The sequence below is a fragment of the Pelodiscus sinensis genome, chromosome 17 (assembly GCF_052426305.1).
Source record: "Pelodiscus sinensis isolate ZL-2025 chromosome 17, ASM5242630v1, whole genome shotgun sequence".
Taxonomy (NCBI): Eukaryota; Metazoa; Chordata; order Testudines; family Trionychidae; genus Pelodiscus; species Pelodiscus sinensis.
In genome coordinates this window covers 33,158,397-33,182,699 of record NC_143068.1, presented here as the reverse complement: position 1 = coordinate 33,182,699, position 24,303 = coordinate 33,158,397, and the positions used below count along the sequence as shown (strand labels likewise).

General features: G+C 57.9%; 1 protein-coding gene across 1 annotated transcript; it reads right to left on the bottom strand.

Moving 5' to 3' along the window:
- Window positions 1-3,980: 3,980 nt before the first annotated feature.
- FKBP1A (FKBP prolyl isomerase 1A) lies at window positions 3,981-24,246 on the bottom strand. Its single transcript, XM_075900909.2, has 5 exons — window positions 24,210-24,246; window positions 24,075-24,122; window positions 8,746-8,858; window positions 6,026-6,187; window positions 3,981-5,067 (listed from the first exon to the last, which is right to left on the bottom strand). Exons 1-4 carry the CDS (start codon window positions 24,244-24,246, stop codon window positions 6,059-6,061), a joined length of 327 nt encoding a protein of 108 aa, XP_075757024.2. The 3' UTR covers window positions 3,981-5,067; window positions 6,026-6,058.
- Window positions 24,247-24,303: the final 57 nt, after the last annotated feature.

Genomic DNA, 24,303 nt, shown 5'->3' with positions numbered 1-24,303 from the left:
CGGAGCCACGAACCGCGCGGGCAGGGCAGGAGCATCCCAGGAGGCCTGGGCTTGATCCAATCTAGGAGGAAATACCTTTTTTATGGCTGAAAATGAGCCGGTTTGTCTCAGAATAACCCCCCCCCCCCCAGAAGGCAGAATCCCCACCTACAGCCAGACTGCTCGGCTCAGCTCCGCCAGGCGTGGGTTAACCGCTTAAGCAAGGCCTAGGCAGCCTGGTTTCTGGAATGTGCCTCAAGCGCCCACCTAGCAGAGCAGCAGCAGGCAGGTTTCTCGCCCGGAGGCTGTGGAGATGTGACCAGGGCTTGACCAGGCCATCCTGGGCAACCAAGCGGCGCTGGTGACACCACATCCTTCCTGGTGGCAGGGTCCCTGCCGCGGCCCAGGCCAACGCGGCTCAGCTCAGAGCACGGTGGCACTGGAGTGTCAGGCAGGATTGTCAAAGGCAGCGATGGAGCCTGTAAGCAAAACTGCCCCCACTTGGTTGTCTGTATTCCCTGTTCAGGCTCCGGCCTTTGCACAGCCGGGGGTGGGGATAGGTGCGAAGGGCAGCGGTTTCCAGGTGAGCAGAGCGGGGCTCCCATCATTGCTGCAGTCGAGCGAGGAGAGGGAGGTGTGAGTCATACGCTGTTTTGAAGCATGAACTCCCCACCCCCGCGAGCTGTGAATCACCGGCACTTGGAAATTGTGGCAGTTTCTAGAGGCAAGGCACAGACCTACTGGCAGATTAAGGGACTCAGCCCCTGGGCTCAGTAGCAGAGGGGAGGAGAATGGGGCCCAGGAAAGCTCACGTCTGTGCTCAGCTGTGCCACTGCTTACTCACATGGCCTTCAGCAACTCAGCCTGTTGCGCTGCATGGCCATTCTCCGCTGCACCGCGCTGCCGCCACCCCCTTCTCCGCGCAGTACCACCCTCAAAGGGCATAAGAGCAGCCAGACTGGGTCAGATAAAAGGCCCATCTAGCCCAGTGGCCTGTCTACCAACAGTGGCCAATGCCAGGTGCCACAGAGGGAAGGAACACAACAGATGATCCTCATGTGAACCCTTGCCTGTCACCCGTTTCCAGCCAGCCTAGGGTCACAATTCCTACCCACCTTGGCTAATAGCCATTGATGGACCTACCTCCATGACCTTAGCTAGCTCTTTTTTGAACCCTGTTAAAGTGCCAGGCTTCACCACATCCTCTGGCGAGGAGTTCCGCAGGTTGACTGTGCGCTGACTGAAAAGTAGCAGTTACTCAATAGCTCCCTGTGGCTGGATCCTGCCCGGCGGGTGGCAAAACACTGCTCCATTCAGGGGCCTGTCAAAGACACTGCCACAGCACACTGGCTGTAGGTGAACAGGCCTCTTTTGCGACGAGAGCAGAGTGCAAGATCGAATCGAGCAGCTTTACATTCACTGCTCTAGATCGCCATCCCCCTGCTCTGAGTAAAGCTGTCAGAAGCTGCCTGCCCATTTCCCCCTGTGACGGAGCTTGAGAAGGTGTCAACTGTTACGGTTTTTGAAACCACAGAAGAAAATAAGCTCGGTTGTTATTGCTGAGGTCCCACAAACGGTCGTGCCTAGAATACAATGCAGTTCCGCTAGTGAGAGTCCAGCTCAGTGCAGAGAAGCGGTGGGCAAACTCTCACGCTGCACGTGAAGGGGACAGGACCGTAACACGTTCCTTCAAATCTTTTCCACGTGCGGATTTTTCCCCCTGTGTCAGGAATAATTTTTCTGGCGAACGTGCACCACCAGTAGCAACAAAAAACTGAACTGTGGGTGTTCTGCTAATTACTTGGGCAGCCTTTGATTCTTTCCTGAGTGGCCACGCAAATGCACAGCTTACAGGAAACACTCAGCAACACCGGTCCTGGCGCAGAATCAGCCTAGTCTGGTATAAAATCCAAAGATCGTCCACTTGCTGGTTAATTTGGGGAAGAGGGAAAGCCGAGATTTGGTTCTTCCTGGTTTCATTTGCACCTTAGCCCCACTAAGAGCCTTAAAATGCAGAATTCTATTTAGATGTAAATGCACAGCCTCAGCTTAAAATATAGACACTTCCTCCTGCTCCTTTATACTAGAGACTGCATGTCTCCCCTTCCCTCTCATGCAAAGCCTCGTGAAGTAACTGTCAGCTCACCCACTGATCTTACCCAAAAGCTCTCCTAGTGCACAACAGGGTCACAGAGAGCCCGGACAGAAAGCAGGCAGGAACGATTTAAAACCGGAAAGGGGGGGGGGGGGGGGAGTATTTGCGACATGAAGCTTTTTAGTAATTTCGACTCTTCTGCCCTTTCCTGGAATAAGCTCCCCAGGGAAGCTTTTGCTACAATCAAAGAAGTCAACTCTGGATCATGTGCTGTGCCTGCTTTGCGCAATCAGTGTGTTATTGAAACAGACAAAATAGCAGAGGTCTCTGGCACCGTCACAAGGAGCCCAGCATGTGCCACGGATCGCCAGTCTCAGGAGTCCAGGGGTGCTGTTTGTGAGACTGGCAGCCAGCGCAGGGGCTTTTGGACAGTGGCTGGATTTTTTCCAGTCGCAACTGACAGACCCCAACACGGTTGGCTTGTTTTGAACCAAAACTGAGCAGTGTGGCTTTTCCCCGTGAAAGCAAATAGCAGGATGGCCAGGGAGGCAAGCCCAGAAAACAAACTTCATTTGGATCAAACACACTTGGCACAAAAAAAAGCCCCAGGTTTTTGTTTAACTAGGGTGCTGGAAATTATACCATCTCTCGCTTAGTAGCAAAGGGTTTTCCCCTCATGTTCACAGCTCAAGGTTCCATGCCAGCCCTGGGACCAAAATAAAATCAAAGCCAAGAACATGGAGCAAGCAGGAAAGGAACTCAGCAGGATGCGAGCAAAGCCCAGCTGTCACGATATCGGTGAGGCGGAGATATGCTTTTGATCAGGCAAATGGACTTGCAGGGAGAGAAGGGCCCTGAGCAGCTTCTGCCACCAAAAGCCACGAACCCCACGTTCCAGGCATAACCTCGATCTCCTTCCAAGAGAAAAACCTCGCTGTTGGGGTCTCGGACATCCTCAAACGGCAGCCTCAGGTTTCCTCGTATGTACCCCGGTTGCCGAGTCAGCCCTCTGGACTGGTTCAGCAGGGTCTCTGCTCCCAGCCACCCAACGCATGGACGTTCTCATCCATTTGTGCCTGAAGCAATTTCAATTGCCTTCTGCTCCCACTTGGCACGGGCAGGGAAAGTGACCAGTCTGGCTGGAGTCACTGCCCAGCACAGAGGAAAGTGATCGAGGGTTAGGAGGGGAACCCGGGCAAGCAGGTGGTGAAGCAAAGGGGACGGAGGGGCAGAGAGAAAGGGACACGCCCCTTGTTAGGTCTTTGGGGCTTCACATATTTCGCAGGGTGACATGCGGACTGTGGGAGAGCTAATTCCCAGCAGCTGGGCAGAGTCCCCTGCGGCTCTCTGCTTTCCCGGCTCCAGACTGCGCTCCTCTGCTGCTCTCACTAGTCAGCTAGGAATCCAAAAGGCCTCGGGAGTCCTTGCTCCAGCTCTGCCCTCTGTGCACAAACAGGGCTTGCTCCCTGGCCGATCCAGGGGCCATGAACAGCGCAGAGAAGTGGAACGCTAAGCCCTGGGCGCAGCCCTCAGTATAAAACCCGGGCTCAGCCTCCCAGGACATAGGAACTCTCCCTACCTGGAGCAGGGCTAGTGCTTAGGCGAAGGCAATTCATGCGCTCTGCCCGGAAGGTGATGCTTTTAATGGCTTTACGGTAATGCAATTACGTGTGCTTAGGCCTGGCGCCCTGCCACTCGCTCTCGAGGAGTCGAATAGCTGGAAGAGAAGCTCTCAGACTCCCTGGCCTTAAAGGGCTGACCTGCCGCATTGAAATGCCGGGCTCCGGAGAGAGCTGGCACAGCCGGGAGCCCCGCTGCTCCCCACCCAACGACAGCTGCTTCCGTGGCGGCACGCCGGTAGCCAGCCAGGCGAAGGCCAAAGCGACAAACCTGTGAGACACAAGTGTTGAGAAAAGCCGGCATAAAGCATTTTATTGCAATAATAAAACACGATCCTTTCACGGGGTGGAGGAGGAAGCGACGGAGTTGATTTTCTCTTACCAAATCACTACACAGGGCAGAGGCAGGCGCGTGGAAATGACATCGGGGGGGGGGGGAGCGGGCGCGGTGCGTCCTACGGGAGACTGCTGCGAGCCGTGATGACCAGCATCAAGTTGTGGGAAGAGGACCCTCAGGGCTAAGTCGTCCTGATGACGACCGGGGTTGGAGTGTTCTTTGGTGGGGTTGGTTTCTCTTTGTAGCCTCCCCCCACCCACCCACCCCCTAAACAGCACCTTCAATTTAAAAAGTTCAATCCGAGTTCTTGAATTTCGGTAGCTGCGGAGCTTTGATGGCTAAAGAGAAAGATCCTTGTAATCCAAGAGCAAACAACCGAGAGATGGAACAATCAACGGGTCGTGGGGGGGAGCAGCTGTAACGGCAGCCCCCCCGCCACCTAAGTCAAAACACGGCTGGGGCGGCTCCCCTGCATTAAACTGCCCTTCCACAAGGCAGAAGGGAGGGGGAAGTCAGTCACTCCCAGGAGCCCGGTTTCTGGCAAGGGGACAAATGCATTAGCCTAGACCTACTCTGCTTTCCTGGGCCAATCCGCCTTGGACAGCTCCTCAATCGACTAGGGCTTTCGGAGCAGCAGCCATTTGCGTTTGTTTGCTTTTTTTTTACTATACAATAGATATTTGCATCCACACAAGTAACAGGTTTTCTTTGTTCAAACAAGTCCTAGCTAAGGTTAACCCCTCAGTGTACGTACTTACTCGTAAATGCTTGATCATACACAACTGAAAGTATCCTCAGAACAAAAATAAGATTAAGAATGTGACCCCCAAAAGGGGAGGTTTATGGCAGGGAAGTGGCAGAGACCTAAAACCGCAAGGCCAGGAGGAAGGTTCAGAAGCAAAGCTGAGTGATCGGACACATTCAATCAGGGCAGATGGTTATACAATGAGTGTAGTGGAATATCAGGAAAAGCTCCATACAAAGTCATGTGCATTTTTCTTGAAGCTGAGATTTCTGGATTCCTCCATGTGCCAAACCTGGGGGGGAGAAGACGAGGCGTGGCATTAAAGGGGGCTGCAGAGGGAGCCCGTCTCCGAGTCCAAGACCCGGGAGGGTCTCTCCTCTGTGAGAAAGGGGCGGGTGGGGGGGACGGGTACAAAACCATCCCCGCCCGGTTATTAGCAGAGCAGGTACGTTCTGAGGTACGTTCCAATTTTTCAACAACCCCCCCCCCAGCACCACCTGCATTAGGAGCAGGCCTCTGCCCTGCTGCACCTCGAGACATCCCAATCCCTCCCCACAAGCAGCCAGTCCGCTCTCCTTAAGCCCCGGAACCGGCACCACCACCCCCTCGTCTCCAGACACTCCCCACCGATGGCTACTCCCCCTCCTCCAGGGCAAGCAGAACCAGTTGCAGATCATGGTTCCAGTTAGGAATGCGATAGTGCAGTCGAACCGAGAAACAAAAGCTCATCCGCTAATGCTATAGACTACACATATTCCCACCCCCCCAGTCATTTTTTCAGCAGGCTGGCAGCAGCCCGGCTCAGTCCCCGCTGCAGTTCTGCATTTAAAGCGTATTAGGAGCCAGCAGCCCAGCTCAGTTCCGGCTTGTGCCAGGTCTGGAAGCTCAGTTCCCATCCCCGGCCAGAGCCTGCTGCCACCTTGCGCTGCTGCCTCTATCAGAGGCAGCAGCGCGGGACGACAGTCAGCCCATCCACGAGGGGGGCTGGTTTTTAAACTGCCTCCCCTTGCGGCCCTTCTCCCGTCTGGCACCCCGTGCTGCTGCCTCTGTATCAGAGGCAGCAGCATGGAAAGGCAAGGGACTCCTCGGGGGCGGGGGCGGAGCGCACTGGCTGCCGGCCACGCCCCTGGGGACTACAGAATAAGAATTCATGAGATTAACTAACAATTCGATAAAGTGACATTTAACATCCCGAGTTCCAGTGGCTTTGCCCACTTACGGTCACCCGGCCGTTCCAGGCCTTCACCTACCCAAGAACAGGGAGTTGAGGAAGGGGCCTCCTGTCATTCCAATCTGATAAGCTCCACATCAAAAATGAGCGTGGCGTTTGGGGGGATGATGCCGGGGTGGCCGGTCGAGCCGTAAGCGTAGTCTGGGGAGATGATCATCTTTGCTCTCTGCCCGACGCTCATCTGGGGGAAGAGACAGAACGGGGTCGGAAGAACGCTACCCCACCCCCAGCCCCACAAAGGCGCCTCGGGAGTGCAAAGCACGGCCTAGCCCCCCGGCCGCACCCGATGCCAGCACACGGGCATCCGCCCATCCAATTGAGGAGTTGGCCGGCAGGGAACAGTCAGTAGAACAGAGACTGGGGCGAGGCTGCTCGTGAGCTCAGACTGCTCCCCGTCATGCTGGCAAGCTCTCACTGGCTCCTGTACCGGTCCGTTGTCCTGCCTTACACGCTGGCTGTAAGCTCTTTGTGGCAGCGGCTGCCTGTTGTTTGGGCTTTGTGCCCCGACAAACTCCTGTGCACGACTGGCTGCCTGGCCCGAGGGACACTGATAGAATTAGCCCTGGCAACGCAGCCCCGCCACCTCCTCGGGCTGCTCCTGAAGACAAGGGGGGAGGAGAACTCGTGCGTCTCTGGCTCGTACTCAGATTCCATCTTGGATCTAGGACAGGGCTGGGGGCCCCAAGGCCCAGGTGCCATCCCCGGTTGGCCTGGAGCCAGCCCCCAAGGCTTGGGGCTCCCCCTCAGCATTCGGGAGCCTGCGCTGGTTTTTAGTCTCTTCCTCCCCCCGCCACGGTTCTCCTGTGGGGATGGGGCGCTCAAAATCTACTAGCCTGGGCCGGCCTAGGCCCTGGTGTGCAGGGAATGTGGGGAGGGGCTTTCTCCTTCTCAGTCAGGCCACATCAGTTTGGGGTTTTTTTGCTTCTCACTTGTGCGTGGCCCCCGACTGATTTTTCTGTGAGTCAGCAGCCCCCCCTCCCCTCCGCTCTAGGGGTCCATTTCGACTTGCTTCCAGGCCCTCCTCTTCCCCCCAAAGGAGACGGGGCCGATGCGCCGTTCTCCGCTTGGCCACGGACCCGGCTGCCTCAGAGCGCGCACGTCCGGCCCAGGCTCCGCCCTCCTGCAGAGCCGAGACGCGCCCCGAGCTCCCCATTCCCGACCCAGCCAGCGTGACGGCTGTTGGCTCTGCTCAGGGGCCGGGGGATGCCAGTCAGAGATGGGGACTCCCAAATGCGCCACGTGGTCAACGGCAACTAACTAATGAGCTTGCTGAACTCCCCATCCAGGGCTACGACAGCGCCGCGTCCCACCCGCGATGCCGCACAGCCTGGCATGAAGCCGAGAGTTGGGGGAGGGAGGGATCTGTGACTTGGCTTAGATGTCCTGGAACATTCCTCCCCAGTCACGGGGGAAAGGAGGGGAGCCTGGGTGGGATTTTCCAGTGCACCCAAGTGAGTCGGGCACCCAGCTGCCCGTCAAAGTCAAGGGGAGTTTGGTGCCTAAGTCTCTTTGGTGCCTGAGAAAACACCATCCTTCTGGCTGCGTGGGCTGGCCCAGCCCGGCGGAGAAAAGAGAGCAGCAGAGAGAGCAAACACGGGGCGGGAGGAGGTGACAAAGGAACGGGGCAGACCCCCCCCATCCCCGAGAGACAGCGAAATGGAGGCAAACGGGAGCCACGCCCCCTGAACCAGGTGCAAGGGCCAAGGGCGCGGACACAGGGGAATGCAACAGGAAGCCGGTGTGGAGTAGAAAACAGGAAGTGGGAAGAGCAGCCGCAAGAGGAAAGCACAGGAGACACGCTCGCGGCTTATTTTTAACCCCGGTTAACACGGTGCACTCGGGAGAGGGTGTGGAGCTGGAGAGGCCTTTCACGTGAGCTGGAGAAGGGGAGCGCACAGCCCAGACCTCGCAATATGGGCCCGCTCTGTGTACTGCAGGGGCCGCTCCACACGAGGCAAAACGTGAGCCCTGCACAGCCAGGAACGCCAGGAAGCGAGGAGCCACGTTCAGCTGAAACTGCAGGGTCCCCCGGGGGCAGAGCCCCGGAACCCAATGTGGGGTTTGGCCAGGACATTAGCGTGTACTCTGCCTCCGACTCTGTTCCTAGGGACACGGTAGCTAGCAGCCTCAGCCACTCACTGCCCTAGGCCCTGTGCAAACAGGCCAGAAAGGCGACCCTGGCCCCGCAGAGCTGACAACGCATAAGCTGAGACACCAGATGGATCCAGGCATACGGGGAGCCCGGAAGACAGGCTAGCATGACAGGGTAGTCCGAGCACCCCAATGGCCAGGCACTGCCCCGTTTTGTGTAGGCAGCCCAGCAAAGGAGAGTTTTAAGGCAAGATCGGGTGGGGGACGATGATTTGGGGGTGCAGATGATTACAGGGAGCTGTTCCCAAGCACGAGGGGCAGTCTGGGAGGTGGCAGCGTCTCACCTGAGAGACGGAGGCTGCCAGCGCTGTGCCGGGCACCCGGGGGGCAGATCCAGCAGGGAGGGGACGCCGATTGAGCCCCTGACACATTGCAGGCATCCCCATGAAAGGCTTGGTCGGCCCACACCCCGCTGAGCTCATCGGATCCAGGAGGCGGGAGGCAGAAGGTGACATTTCCTCCCACGTTTCAAATCCCGGCTCGGGAGGGGGAAAGAAGGGAGTCGCACATGCCGCAAGCACGCGTCTCTTCCCCCGCGGCTCATCGCCACCCCGCCCCCGCGGGAGACTGAGGGCAGCAGCCACCCACCTGCGCGACGCCTTCTTCCCAGCCGCGGATCACCTCCTGCTTGCCCATCACAAACTTGAATGGCTTGTTCCTGTCGCGGGAGGAATCGAACTTCTTCCCGTCCTCCAGCATACCTGAAAGGAGAGGCGCGCCGTCAAGCACGCAGCCCGGAAGAGACCCCGCGGCCCATCAGCCCCGGGGCCGTCTGAGCATCCGCGGGGAACAGGCAGGGCGCTGGCCACCAGGGGCTTCCAGCAGGGGTCAGTTATCTGCCCTCCCTGGGGCGTCTTCTCTAGATGGCCCGTTAGCAATGCAAGGGGAGCAGCTGGGGCTGGGGAGAGAACCACCATTCAGACAGGACAGGGGAACGTATCACCCCCTCCCGGGTCAGGTCCCTTCCCCACACAGCAGGCCGCCCCCCAGCCTCGGGGAGGAAGATGGGAACAAGGTCGGCGGGGGGAGCAGAATCCATCCATCTCCTGGTACTCCTTGGGGCAGGGCGGGCACCGTGCCCAGCAGATTGCACCAGCTTTGCAGCCTGGCTCTGCACAAAGTCAACCCCCCGCCACCCCCGTTGGGCTTTGGCAGCCCCGGGAAATCTCTCCGCTCGCTCCTGCCCACAGATCTGCAACCCGCAATTGCCATGCCAACCAGGCATGCCGAGCAGACGGCCGCTGTGCAGCGAACGACAGGACTCCTGGCTTCTGCGCGACCGGCCCCGCCCCGCCGAGGGGGAGACGTCAGGGCGTTCGCTGAGCAGCCCACACCGACGCCGGGCTGCCGCTGGAAGCTGTCGCATTGGGGCGCCTCCCCCACCTGGCTGGGAGAAGGGAAGCGCGCAGCCCAGCCCTCACGATCCAGGCCTGCTGGATCGGCCCGCAGAAGAACCTCCAGACTGGAGCCAGAGGCAGGGCCATGTTGTGCCACCCGGTGGGGTTCCACCTACGGCCCGTGCCCCCCTTTTCTGCCCCCTCCCTCACACTGGGGCCAGTTCCTGCTCCTCCCACTCCCTCCCCGCTTCTCCCCCCTCGCTTCCATCCTCGAATCAGCTGTTCCCGCTCCGGGAGGGGCAGGCACACACGGGGCTCCAGTGCGCGAGAGGGGCGTGGGAAAAGGGGGCAGAGCGGGGGTGCACGGGCCGCAGGTGGAGCCCCAGTGAGCCGTGGGTTGCCTGCCACTGGTCATGCAGCCCACCGCGCAGAAAGAGGGCCGCTCCCTGGTCTTGGCTGCCCATCGCTGGGCTAGAGGAACCTCGAAGGGAGCCCTCGGTCCCGTGAGCGTGTCGGTTCTCTGGAGAGAGCACGGTTAACAGGCTAAACATAGCTCCTGAAGGCACGCCAAGGAGGCACTGCCTCCCCTTTGCTCCGCGGCGTGTCCGTGACCTTCTTGGGGAAACCTGGCAGCTCTCACTGCCTTATACGAGCAGCAGAGCTTCTCCCCTGCCCAAGTCCCCCACACCGACGGCCAGGGCTGGACTGAGCCCTCTGGGGAACATGCCACATCACAAGAGAGCTCTGCCCCGCCGGGTCTCCTCACGGGGTCAGCGCCCCCTTGGAATGGCTTTGCCCTCCACCCACATTCCCCCGCTCCCCCGCACACAGCCGGATGCCCCGGCATCAAGGGGAGCTTAGCAGGGACCCCACCAAGCCGGGCGTTCCCTAGAAAAGCCACAGACGCAGGAGCTCGAGGTGCACAGGAAATAGTTGTGCTCACTACCCCCAAGCAGGGCGATGCAGCAGGTCTATACGCAGAACCAAAGGGCCCCACGACCCGGCTGCTTTACCCAGGGACAAGTCTCCTTTCTAGGGAGCCCTAGATCCGGCTAACAGCAGGCCACCGAGAAATCAAGAGGGGGAAGGGGAACCAGACTGGTCTGGTTAACTACTGCAAACAGGCTGAAAAGTAACCAGGAGTGTAATGATTAACTACAATCCCCACCCGCCTCTTTCGCCCGGTTCTGCTAGAACAAGTATCTGCTTTCCCCAATGGATGCTGTTTTACTCTTGGGAAAACAGATCCCTTGTCTAGTCCTGCAGGGAAGGGACCCGAGCGATTCCCCCGAATCGGGGCAGACACGAGTCCCCGCCCGCGGGCAAGCGGACAAAACACACCGTGTGCCTGGCGAGAATGCCAAATCACACCAGCTCCAAGTCACTGTCACAGCAGCCAGAGTGTCAAGCCACAACCAAAGGGGAAGTGGGCGGGAAGGCCAAGGATATGGGCCCGGGTAGCTCTGCCTCTAGAGGAATATAATGGCAGGAAGGGGATGGACACAGGTTCGTGGCTCCTCGGCGTGCAAATGCACCAGCCCAGCAGCACAGAACCTCCCCCTAACCACTGCCCCCGAGATGAGGTGCACCTTGATAGATCACTAGGGGAGGGATCTCGCTCAAAGCGGCCGTCAGACTGGCCAGGGCCAAACAAGGCAGGGCTGAGAACGCCGCCCTTGCTGAGAGGGATCCCGGTTCCCCAGCCAGCCGGCTTTCCTGCGCAGCGGAGGCATGAGACACGGCCTTTCCCAGAGGCCCAATAGCTCCCCAGCAATGCGGAGCCTAAAAGACTCAAAGCCCATTTGCAAGGCTAACGGATTCCCCAGCCAGGGCTGCCCGGTGCAATCTGCCCCACAGTCGGCCCCGCACTTCCCAGCCTGCCTGCCCCAGCTGCTGCCGCCCTGCGCGGCTCCCGTTTACCAACCGGCTGCAGAGTGTTATTGTGCGCGCCAGCACAGACCTGTTCCCGAGTGCCTCGCAGGGCGCCGCAATTACCGCCGCCTGACAACGGCGGAACACACAAAGCACGGCCCGCCCAGCCCCCGCACGACTCGCTCCCGTGCAGCTCCCCCAGCGAGCGTGTAGGCGAGCCTGCCGCTAATGGGGCTGTTTGTGAGTACAGAGCCGGCGCTGAGAGCTGCCAGGCTAAGACGAGCTCAGAGCCTCGCTCTGTATCACAGAGCTCGCTGCCGTGAGCCGAGATCACCCGGCGTGGCCCTGCTCCCTTCGGGTCGCCGGCTAGCGCGTCAGCCTGCGTCCGTGCAGCCACGTGCTTCCTGGAGCTGTGTGCGTTCACGGGAATAAGCACCAGGGGGTTGCAAATGCAGGGAACGCGCCCAAGGCTCGGAAAGCAGCTCCAAGACTTTACGTTCGGGAGAGCCAACACCGGGATAGCCAAGCCAAGTCGCAGTCCCCGGACAGCGAGCGGGCGGTTACTGCTTGCTTCGATCAGGGATCCGATCCCTCTTGCGCGCCGCTGTCTCGCGCCTGCCGCTGTCTGCTGCACCTCGCCCCCCCCGTTTGAGCCACACACGCCTGAGGCAGATGCCAAAGCAGGGGGCAGGAGGCCGGCAGTTACACAGGCCGGTCAGGGCTTCACTGTTCTCCCCACCCCCACTGTGTTCTGTACCAAGAACATAATGCTGCCCGGGGCTGCAGTCAAGGCACAAAGAGGGAGGGAACGAGCAAACCGTCCCTCTCGCTGACCCCCGAAGGAGGCCCCCTTTCCTCTCCCAATTACCCTTCTATTCGGGGTGGGAGTGGCGCATGCCAAAGAGGCGGCTGGTTATTCCTTTCCCCTCCCCTGCAGCTCTGCAGCCTCGTTTTAGCTCTCAGCACCCGAGCTTGATGCTTACAGCGCCAGGGACGGCGCACGAGTCACCGATTTCCTCTCCCCGACAGCTTGTGGCGGTGGCGTGGGGGTCCGAGGCCAGCGTCAGGCAGCACATCAGCAGACAAGCACGATGCAATTTGCAAGGGAGTGAAGCAAGAGACTATTCGCACATGAGGGTTGTTCAATTGCGAGTCACTGAATAATCAAATAGTCGATTAGTCAATATGGGCGCCTCCGCCTTTGGGGTGTAGCAACAACCCCTAGGGCTGCTGCTACACTTCAAAGACCAAAGTGCCAGGTGGAGCCCGAGGTCAGCTGGGGACTCCCCACTGACCCTGGGCTCCATGTGGCGCTGCCGCTTTGAAACGCTGCAGGGAGCCCAGCGTCAGGCTCCATGCGACATTTCAAAGCAGCAGCGCCGCACGGAGCCCGGGATCAGCAGGGGAGTCCCCAGCTGACCTTGGGCTCCACTTGGCACTGCTCCCTTTGAAATGCCGCGTGCAGCCTCGGGACACCCTAGCTGGCCCCAGACAGCCTGCGGTGTTTCAAAGTGGCAGCAACACATGGAGCTGGGGTCTGGCCCCACGCTGCCACTTTGAAGTACCCCCTCCTGCCTCTTTCTGATAGAGACAGCGGAGGGGTGGGGGGAAGCGACTAGTTGACTAGCCTGTTGACTATCCGATAAGCATCTGTGGGCAGGGCTCACACACCAGCGAACAGCTTCCTGCCCCGCCTGGCCTGGCCAATGCCTGTGGGGAGAAGGGGCACCAGTGCATCCAGCTACTTGCAAAATGTAACCTCATGTAAGAGACCCTGGTTGGGATCAGGACCCTGCTGCAGCAGGCAGTGCACGGACACAGGGAAACGTGGCCCCAGCCCCTAGGAGCTTCACTCTCAAAGATGTCCTGACACAGGGTTTTCTCGAGTCTGTAAACGCCTGGCGCAGGCGCCTCTGCTCCCACTTGTGCCAGGGGCAGAGGGAAATTAACAGGATGCTGGCCTCAGTTTCCCAGATGCGCTTCGGAACCCTCGGGGCAGCTGTGAAACTGTCAGTCAAGTCACTCCTGTGCTGCGGCTCACCGGGAACGTTCCAGCAGGTCCTGGTGTCATGCCGAGTAGAGAACCACCCGGAGCAGCGAAGGCCGCTCCCGCTTTTCTCTGGTCGCTCGGGGATCCCAGACCCTGCCCCTCCAGCGGCTAGAGGCGAAGCACCAAGACACCAGCCAAGCGGAGGCGGAAAGGGAGCTCCCAAGCAGGAAAACACCCTGCCGGAAACCCCAGGAGTGAAGATGGAGCTGAGGGTGGAGCCAGGGCCAGGCAGTCCGCTGGGCTGCTGCCTCCCAGCCCCACTGGCAAGAGCTCCACCTCCCGTGCCTTCCGCATTCGCTCCTGGAGCAAGTTTTCCGGGCTCCAGCCTTGATGTTTCCCATTCAGCCCCTTGCCAAGAGGCTAATGCGCCGTTAGAAACAACCCCAGGCCAACAGCAGCAGCCAGTGCCTCTCTCAGAGCCTGGGATGCCCTGCCACTCAACAGCCAGGGCCCGTGCCAGAGCAGAGGGTGCCGTGAGAACAGATCCACCAGCAGCTCCAGCACAGGCACCTCCCTGGGCCAAATGCGGCTGGGTGGCCGGGGCAAGGCAGGCAGGTCCCGCGCCATTAAGGACGTTCAGGGTAAGGACGGGGAGTCTCATTCCAGCTTCTCTGGGGAGGCCCGGGCTCCGGGGTAACGGCACAAAGTGCTGAGGGCAAAGCCGGGTCAAGAGGGAGCGTCAGGCTCCCAGACAGGGTGAGGTTTGCTGCGTGGTGCTGAAGAGCAGGCACAGCCTTAGCACTGCACAGCACGCCATCCAGAAAGCAACCTGCCTCCCACGCCAGCCACCCGGAGCACAGCCTGAGCCGAGCAGCGCCTGGCGCCGCTTCCCAAGTGCCGACAACACACTTGGCAGGTCCCTGCTCCTCTCTGCTCCAGCCGCCCGAGATTAGGGATGAGAACAACTAGACGACTAGTTAACCAGTCGCTCCCCGCCCGCTTGCTGCCTCTATCAGAAAGAGCCAGCGCCCGTGCTCCATACGGCGCTGCCACTTTGAAACGCTGAGGGCAGCCCAGGGACAACTGAGAGTCCCCAGATGGGCTGGGCTGCACGTAGTGTTTCACAGCGGCAGCGCCGCGCGGAGCCCGGGGTCTGCTGCTTTGAACCAGGGGTCAGCTGGAAACTCCCCCCGTTGATGCCAGGCTCCATGCGGTGCTGCCACTTTGAAAAGCCACCGGGAGCACAGGGCCAGTGGGGGACAGCTTGAGTCCCCTGCTGGCCCCGTGCTCCTGCAGCGTTTTCGCCTCTGAGAGTGTAGCAACAGCCCTCGGCCCGTTGCTACACTTCAACGGCAGGAGCGCCCTTATCGACTACTCGAATAGCCGATGTCAATTGCATCAACTATTCGATTAGCCACAATCACAATGTTACATCCCTACCCGAGATGCAACACGCAAGCCAGCTAAAACGCCCCTGGACAGCACCCTGCCCTCCCGACCAGCAGGACAACCTGAAATCCACCTGCTCTCCGGCTGAGCCAGCCGCTTCAGGGCTGAGGTTCCTCCATCCCCTACATGGAAGAGCAGCCTGGAGGTAGACAGAGCCCTCCCGGGAGAAGGGGCTACGAGAAACGGGCTGGAAGGCAGAGAACACCGCCACACTAGCTCTGCTTCTGGGGGAGGTAGGGACAGAATGTGCTCTGCTGCCCATGTCATCTGAAAGCTCCACGGCAGGCCCTGCCCTCAGGCCAGTGCGTTCCCTAATGTCGGGGAAGGGCGCAGGAAGGCTTCCGACTCCAGGTCAGCTGAGAGACTGGGCCCAGCAGAGAGCAGAGGTCAGCAGCCAGCCAGAGAGCAATGCCAGATGCTAAAGGAAGGCGTAAAGCCCCCAAACACACAAGCGTGTAGTAACGTGCCCAGGAGAGTCATCGCATCTTGACCGCAGACTACCACGGATTGTACTGATGGCGGCACCACAACGCCCCAATCGGGGATCAGTGCCAGGCACTGCCCCGTGAGTAGCCAGACTCCAACCTCCCAATCAATCCAAACAGACGCCTCACGAGGTCAGCCAGGTGCTGTTAATTGAGGGACGCCACTATATTAACCTCTCTCCAAGGCAGGGGGCTCAGACTCCCAGCCCTTGGGGCAGGGTTGCCTGTAAGCTGAGCGCTCGGGCGGCCACCCAGGAGAAATCCGGGTTAGAGATGTCAGCAGGTATCAGAGGCAGCAGCACAAGGCGACAGGTGGCTGGTTTGCGACGGGAGATGGTTTTTAAACTGTCTTCCTCGCAGACCAGCTCACACCTGCTCCCCGCACTGCTGCCTCTGATACAGAGGCAGCTGTGCGGAGGAACAGGGGGCTCCTTGGGCGTTAGGCTGGAGCGCACTGGCTGCCGGCCCCGCCCCCAGCGACTACAGAATAGTCAACTAACCGATAAGAATTCATGAGGTTACTCAACTATTCAATTACGTGCCCAGGAGAGAAACAATATCTAACAGCCCTAATTCAGGTGCTGCCCGGCTGATTAGCAGAGCACTCACGGCCAGCAGCATGCCTTTCTACTGGTGGTGCACATCTGCACAGGTCTTGGTGCACAGAACAAATTTATTCCGCCCATGGATGGAAAAAAATGAGCAGGAACAGGGCTGTGGGCCCTCCCTGGGCAGAGCAGTTGCACACTCCGGCCTGGGAGTCTCGCAGGGTTGGGGGAGGGAACTGTACATTACCATTCCCCTGCCCTCTCTCCCCATGGCACCCTGTCCCTGAGGACACAGCCTCGGGAGTTACCTGGCGTGGTGCAGCAGCAGCGGTCGCCTCCCCGCATTCCCCGTGGGGGCAGGAACCGCGGGGAAGCGAAGCACACTCGGAGGTGCACTTGCTCTGCTGTGCTCCACTTCCCCACGGCTCCTGCAGCCCATGGGGAGTGGGGGGGGGGGCCCAAGTGCTGCTGCCACCCCCTCCTGCAAACCCCGAGGCTGAGTCCCTGGGTGGATGGGGCCATGGGGGGGAAAGGGCAGGGCGATGGGAGGAAGGGGACGGGTTCGGGGAGCAGCAACTGACAGCCCCTCCCCCGGCTGGCCTGTACCCCGCCCTCAGCTAGGGATGGCCCATGAGCCGGGAGTATGAGACCCAACTTTTTTCTAGACTCCTCCCACAGAATCTTTCCCACATCTCCCCCCCTTCTCTCGACCTTTTCTCGTTTCTGCCGTACGCTGTAGAGACAGGGGTGACCAGACCTGGCTACGGTATTCCAGGCGAGGCTGCCGCCAACGCCCCGGGAACATGGCGCAGCCTCATCCCCCATCTCTGCAGACTGTGCACGCTGAGCTGAGCACAGTCGCACCTACGGCTCCCTGCCCCCTCCACTCGTCTTTCCAGGGTCCGACATCCTGCTCGTGCCTCCACTCAACTTCACCTTCCGGACCTCACCCAGCGCCCCTCGGCAAACAGGAACTCCCTCGGCTTGCCACCGCCAGCCAGACACCACAATGACAAGCGCGGTGCGAACGCTCCCCTCCCGCGACCCGATCTCCCACCTTTGTCAGCGCTTTCTGCGGCTCCTCAATATCCGCTCCAGTCATCACAGAGCAAAATAACTGCAGCCTCAGTGCACTGCCCCATCCTGCTCCCCCTCCCCCGATCATTAGCAAGCAGCCCTCGCCCGTGGCCTGCGGGCTCCTCCCAATTAACCTACTTCCACGTTCACAAGCGGCTATTCAGTCCCACGATTTCTCTTAACCCGCTTCCAATCCCTGAGAACTTTGCCCTCCACTTAGTTCCCTTAATAGCCTTTTGTAACAGACGTCATCAAAGGCTTTTTTGAAAACCCAAATGGGTTTTATCCAGCCGGGCGCCTTAGCCCAGCATTACTAACCCCTCGCAGCTGGGAGGTAGCTTCCCATTCCACGCACAGGACTGGTGGGCCCAGCACGGTTTCTTAGGCACTTTAGTCTCATTCTTCTACCTGGTTTACCTGACACTGTGCTGAGGCTCATGAGTCTAATTAAAAACGGGGCTGGGTGATCCTGCTCAAGTCAGGCGCAGTACTGATCACCCTACCGGAGAGCGGCTGATTTTGATCAATAACCTACATAAGCTGGCTCCAAGTCTAGTTCCTGGTAGACGGGTGTCTAGGGCGAAAACCAAAATGGACACATTCAGCCAAGAGCATCTTGCTCCTGCTAGAGGTGGTCCCAGCGGCACTGGCTCAAGGTACCTCAGGAGGGATGCTCAGAGGAACACTACCATGCTGGTCCACAGATACAGACTCCAGATTAGAGCCACCCGGCTCCGTGGACATCGATCTAGTCTCTTTCTGATTTTATAAAATAGAATATCTGAGGAAGTGCTGAGTCAGCCTCCCTGGGGACCAGAGCCCATGACCACCCCTCACATGCAGCGCACGTGTTCGACTGCTAACAAATGGGTAGAGCGTGTCCTGAACGCATCCTTACAAAGCAGTGGCCGAGAGAGACTTCTCCTCTACAGACTGCTGGCAAATGTAATATGACTGCAGTGGGAGAAGCAGAGGTGTTAAAATGAAACAAGAGAAGAGAGAAACAGGAGTGCTGTGGTGTGCCAGGGTGGATTAAAAAATTGATGATTTTTTAAATAAAAAAATTAAAAAAGCTTTTTATTTAAATATGACATTTTTTAAAATCAATACTACAGTTCTAATTTAAAAATAACAGTTACAATGAAATCTTATCACATACATGCTATTCCTACACGTACAGTCTCATAAAAATGAATGAATGCTCTCATCTGTCCAGCCTAACAGCCAGCTCTTACTCCTTCAAAGTTCCAGGCTTCCAATTTCAGTTAGTCTGCTGAGAAGCCTGTGCAAAGACAGACACAGGCTGGATAGGACTGGTTTTGTTCTGTGCTTAGGTGGTGGTGCACTGGGCCAGGCATGGCAAAGTTAGTTAAGACATTGTCCAAAGACAGAGACACAACATACAGGAAAGGATGGAGGCAGCATAGAAAGGAACACAGGAGTGGACTGGAAAAGAAAAGGGAAGACACAGCTTCTTATATTCCCCTACACTTTTGCCACAGAAAAAACGTGATAGGGTCCTTTCTTACACCAGAAGCCATCTAGGAATAAAATTTGTTCCCTGGGTAAAAAAGGAAAATGTGTCCAAGTGTAAGCAGAGCAAGAATGAAACAAAAGGAAAACTGCTTATTGGGAGAAAAAAATGCAGCCATGTCTGAAGAACAATATGGATCAGTTTTGCAAGGCATAATCCTTCAAAACTCTCTATATGCCTCTTAGCGTAAGTGTGACTTAACAAGTAAACTCCCAAGCTATTTGCTATGTTGGACAATAGAAAAAATGAGCTAATCTTTATGGAATATTTAATTAGTTAACTAGGTATCTATCCCCCAAGTATACTGTACAGAAAGCTGCAGTAAGAGAAATCTAGACTTACCAGTTGCCACTGAGTGTCATTGTATATTACATGATATGTGCCTCTTATTTTCGAACGTGGTCACAGACCATCATGGTAATGCCATAAATCTGTTCCCTCTTTTACTTCAACAGAACTCCGCTTTCCCCCAAGGAACCCCATCCTATCCTTGTTTTCAATGGGGCTTACTCCCAAATTAAATGCCCTCTAAACACAGTCACTCTGAGCTTTTCTGGTAACTTGGAATCAGGGCGGCATCAAAATGACAGTGGGAATGAGGATGATGAGAGCTAGCTACAGAAGTTTTAAGGACACTGCACATTTTGTGTTCTGAGGACTTGTCAGTCAGTGTTAATAGCATCTGAAATTGTTTTTTTTTAAAAGAGCTTAAGGACAGGCATCAGCCGGCAACTCAAGAGACTGCTTCAACTGCAAATGTGAAACATTTATGTAAGGTTTAAGATTTGGTTTGTAAGTGCTATTGTGTTTGTGTATGATTTAGTTCTTACCATTCCTAAAGAGCTGCTGCTGCATCTGCAGCTCGATAAGGCAATGAGTATTATGTGCTATTTCCTAAGTGAATAAAAATCAAGTTATCTACAAAAGTTACACAAGATATACTAGGGGTGTGAACATATAACCGTGTAAACTCTGAACTGATAAACATTCATGGTTACACGCAGGCTCCTGCCCTGCTCCTGGGGAGCAGGCTGCCACCCCACGCTGCTGCCTCTTTATTAGACGCAGCAGCACTGGGTTGCCAGCGAGCTCCCTGCCGGGAACTGGCTTAAAAGCTGGCTCCTGGAGCACACCCGCTCCCGGAGAGCCAGCTGTGGGTGGGTCCAACCATGTAATCTCCAAGTTCTTCAGCGGTTACACGTTTGCACAATTACCCGCATTTCAACATCTCTACGGTCTGCCCTTTGGATGCTGTAAATTAACATGTTTTAGTAATCAGATTTGCACCACTGTTTGAAGAAATATGCGAAGCAGTATTAGTGGGAAACCTGATTTAAATCGATTGTGTTGGTGATTTAAACGATTGTTTAAATCAATGATTTAAATCACCGTGATTTAAATCGATCCACCCTGCATCCAGCTAAGCTAAGTTGCTTTGCTCTTGCTAGTCACATCCACGCACACGACCCTGAGCTTCTCTAGCTTCGCAAATACGAGATAACAGGTAAACTGATACTATCAAATAGGCTGGCCTCAAAGATCCCTATTTAATTCTATCAAAATCATGCTTTCAGAAACAGACAATATTTGACACAAAATAAGTTTCTAATCAAATGTCTCAAACTATAACTTAATGAAGCTGAATTAAAGAAGACCCGCGTTACCATATAGCAATCGCGAGCCCTGACAGAAAGCAGCATTTAAAGTATGCAGCCTTGGGACCGGAAATTCCTTCACTGCCAAGAATAGAAGCTGTTTGCACTGCAGACAATTCTGATTTGGGGATTAATCCCATATCGATGCCCTTTAAGGTACCTTTGGGGGACAGCGTGCAACGTGCTCCAAATTAAAATGCTCATTTGTGCTGTTCTAGATTCCAGGAATGTTCCTGAATGGCGAGGAGGACAGGGGAGTTGAGCTGGGCATGCTAAAAGTTGGATTTAGGACACAATTCCCCTCTCCAATCTGCACAGCAGACCTTGACACACCCTGCTCTTGACATGGACCGGGAGGGGATATTACCGCCAACAGCCACTGCGCAGATTGGAGAGTTTTGCTGGCACGGCCCCAGGGGTTCAGCAGCCCCAGGGCTCTCCCTGCAGAGCGGCGTTCTCGCAAGGAAGGTGGGGGGTGTGACCCAGAAGGAACCACAAAATTCAGCCCCCAGGCGCATGCACTCACCAGCCTGTCTCGGGGGCCATTAGAACATACACAGAGGAAGTGGGAGGGGGGCGCTGAAGAGAGGCGGCTGCTTAGAAAGCAGCCTGAGAGCCTGCAGTGGGAGGGGAAGGAAACGCTCAGGACAACTCCCCCTGAATCAATCAGTGGGGAGGAGTTACGAAGGGGTCCCAAGGAGAAGCATTTGCGCTGCCTCAAAGCCACGAACGGCCAGTAACAGGGATGGGAGCGGGCAGGCGGCTGGGAGTTTGGAGAGCAGGCCGGCAGCAACGCTGGCCCCCCAAGAACCACCTGACTGCCTGCCAGTTGTCCCTTTGTTCTTCCACTGGCAGAGGAAACGAGGCAGCCCCATTTCCTACCCCTGATTCAACGGGGAGTGGGGAAGGAAAGAGAAGCAGATGGTCTGGCTGTCGAGCCATTCAACAGCCCTGCAGCAGCAAGCCCTGAGGTCTAGTCTCACCCTAGCCTGAACCCTTCCCCTCCCCACCATCACAACCATGGGGCAGAGCTGTAAGGGGCACAGCTCGGGGGAGGGAGATGGACCAGGTGCGCCTCACCCCAACCTAATAACGGCTCTTCTTCAAATAGCAGCAGTCCCAGGCGACTGCCACCTCCCCTCCTTCCTTGGGACAGGAGGCAGAGCAGAATTGGACCCATCCGTATCCAAGGCAGCGCTCTAGAAATATGTGCCTTAGACTAGGGGTGGGGAACCTAAGGCCCGGGGGCTGGATGTGGCCCCTGGCTTGCCTGGATCTGGCCCCCAAAGCTCAGGGCTCCCTCCCCACCAGCATTGTGAAGCCTGTGCTGGCGATTCAGCCCCTCCACAGGGCTGGAGCACACAAAATCAACCCACCTACCCCTCGCCCCCACCCCACCAGGCTCTGGTGTGCAAGGGGAATGTGGGGAGGGTCTTTTTCTCAGTCAGTGGCCCTGTCAGTGAGGGTCTGGGGATTTTTGCTTCTCACTAATGTGCACCCCTGATTTTTCTGGGGGCCAGTGGCTCCCGACCCCAAAAAAGGTTCCCCCTCCCCCGCTTAGACAAGCCTTAGAACCACCACCCCGACTCCCGTGAGCTGGGAGTCCTATATTCAGTGTGCCAGGACAGAGGAGGACATGACACCTGGCATCTCCCACTGCCCCTCTTTACAGGTACAGAGGGGATCCGCGAATTAAGCACGGCATTTTATACCACAGGCTTCAAAGCAGATGGGCAAAGATCTGGCCCATGAGGACCAAACCGGCCGTTTGCTTGTCTCAGCAGATGCAGAATGTTGCATCATGGAAAGCACTAAAAGATAGCAGGCAAGGAACGAGGCCTGGCTAGGAACAAGAACATGTGCCATGACACAACCTTGTTCCCTTCCGGGCGTGTGGATGTGGAGAAAAATGAGTCTGTTCGGACATTACTGAACCAAGGAGGAGCGAGCCCAATCCTTCTGCACTGTTTTAATTGTATTGCTTGTCAGATTTTACAGCTGGGTTAAGGCAAGAATTTAGTGCGAGAGGGAATGAATAACCTGAGCAGAGCCCAGAATGAACAGCACCTCCACGGAAAGGACCGTGCAAGAGAGAGACCTGCCCCCGACTTGTGTAAAGGAAACACCGCCAACCCCGCACTTGTATTCTCCGCTGATACAATTGTGTCACGGGATCCACTTCTAACCCTGTTCCACGACCTTCCCCTTTTTGTGTGGCTGAAGTCTTGGACAGCACCAAGATGCCAACCGCGTTAAAACCCTGCCTCCACAAAAGCTGGAATCCTATTACAATCAGGTTCCCGACGCCAGTCCTGCAAACGGACCCCACAGCACACAGCATAACTCCACAAAGCCACCTCACACACTTATCCCTTTTCCGCCAACAAAGGGAATGGACTTCTGGACTGAAAAGGGTAGAACACCGGAGGCGTTAGGGATGGATGACAGGGCAAGTCGCCTACTAGACCACAGATCCAAAGGCAGGCGTCCAGACACTGCAGGGTAGCCCCTCCTATTTGACCTATACACCCAGACTTGGGGGTGCTAAACTCGTCCGTCTCCGGAGACCCCATCAGACGAGACACAGCAAAGACCAAGGTGAAAAGACACCTGGCAGAATCCTGTGTGCAAAGGAGCTTTCAAATCACACAGCCTGCCTGAGACTACCTGGACTGGGGGCCACAAAGCAGGTGATCCTCCCACTGCTGCAGTGAATAGTCACCCCTAAACCACGTATCCAGGTGAGGGAGTGTTTCCTCCCAGCTCTGGCAGGGTGGTCTCAGCACCGAGGGGGGCTCCTTCTGCGCCTTGCCTCTTTGTTGCCAGGGTCCAAAAGCTAAGCAATAAGCTGTCTGCTAAGTCTGTCCATTCTAGTGACCTCCCCATCCCTTCTCCCCTCCTTACTCCTGGGAGATGACCCAATGGCCCATCAAACAGCAGCTCCCTCACAAACAGCTCCATCAAAGGCTTGGAGACCCTCCACCCCACTGCACAGAACTGAGGCCCCACCTGGCACAGAGACCCCCTCATCCCTGCCCCCCACCTGGCACTGCCCCATCCCAGAAATCTGCTCATCCATAGGGTGCACAGGCCCCTGCCCCCACCCGGCATCCCTTCCCCCGAGATGTCCCCAGCCACACGGCACACAGCCCCCTCATGCGGCATATTCCTATCCAAGACCCCCCCCCCACACCCAGCACAGCCTCCTCCCCACAACTCCGCCTCCCGCAAAATGTCCCCCCGCAAACAATCTTCTTCCGCCCACCTGGTACAGCCTCCCCCACCCCACACAATCTTCCCCCCACACACCTGGTGCAGCCTCCCCCTCCCCAACGATCTTCCCTCCCCCACGATCTTCCTCTCCCCCAGCACAGCACCAGCCCTCTCCCCCCCCCCATCTCTCCCCCTCTTCACAGCCCCCCCACCCCCAGCCCCCCCCCCCCCCCTCCCAGACACAAGCCCCCCCCCTCCCAGCCGGCACAGCCCCCCCCCCCCCCCGATATCCCCCCAGCCGGCACAGCCCCCCCCCCCCCCCTCTCCCCCCTCCCAGCCGGCACAGCCCCCCCCCCCCCCGATATCCCCCCCCCCCAGCCGGCACAGCCCCCCCCCCCCCCTCTCCCCCCTCCCAGCCGGCACAGCCCCCCCCCCCGATATCTCTCTCCCCCCTCCCAGCCGGCACAGCCCCCCCCCCCCCCGATATCTCTCCCCCTCCCAGCCGGCACAGCCCCCCCCCCCCCCCCCCAGATCTCTCCCCCCTCCCAGCCGGCACAGCCCCCCCCCTCCCCCCCCCATAGCCCCCCCCCCCTCCCAGCCGGCACAGCCCCCCCCCCGATATCCCCCTCTCCCCCCTCCCAGCCGGCACAGCCCCCCCCCCCCCCCGATATCTCCCCCTCCCCCCCTCCCAGCCGGCACAGCCCCCCCCCCCCGATATCTCCCCCCCCCGGCACAGCCCCCCCCGGCGGGGACTCACCCGTGTAGTGCACCACGCAGGTCTGGCCGCGCTTGGGGAAGGTCCGCCCTGCGGGGAGACAGAGAGACCGTGAGCGCCGGGGCCGGCCGGGGGGCGGGGAGCCCGGGGGGGGCGGGGGTCGCGGGCGCCGCTCACCGTCCCCGGGGGCGATGGTCTCCACGTGCACACCCATCCCGATGCCGCCGCCGCGCTCAGCAGCCTCCGGAGCAGCGAGCAGGAGGGGAGCGAG

What these genes read in the sequence shown, in the direction of transcription:
- FKBP1A (XM_075900909.2), bottom strand. Translation starts at nt 24,246, where the DNA reads ATGGGTGTGCACGTGGAGACCATCGCCCCCGGGGACG. An exon ending in GACCATCGCCCCCGGGGACG is followed by an intron (nt 24,123 to 24,209) that starts GTGAGCGGCGCC and finishes GTCTCCCCGCAG; the next exon opens with GGCGGACCTTCCCCAAGCGC. An exon ending in CTGCGTGGTGCACTACACGG is followed by an intron (nt 8,859 to 24,074) that starts GTGAGTCCCCGC and finishes CTCTCCTTTCAG; the next exon opens with GTATGCTGGAGGACGGGAAG.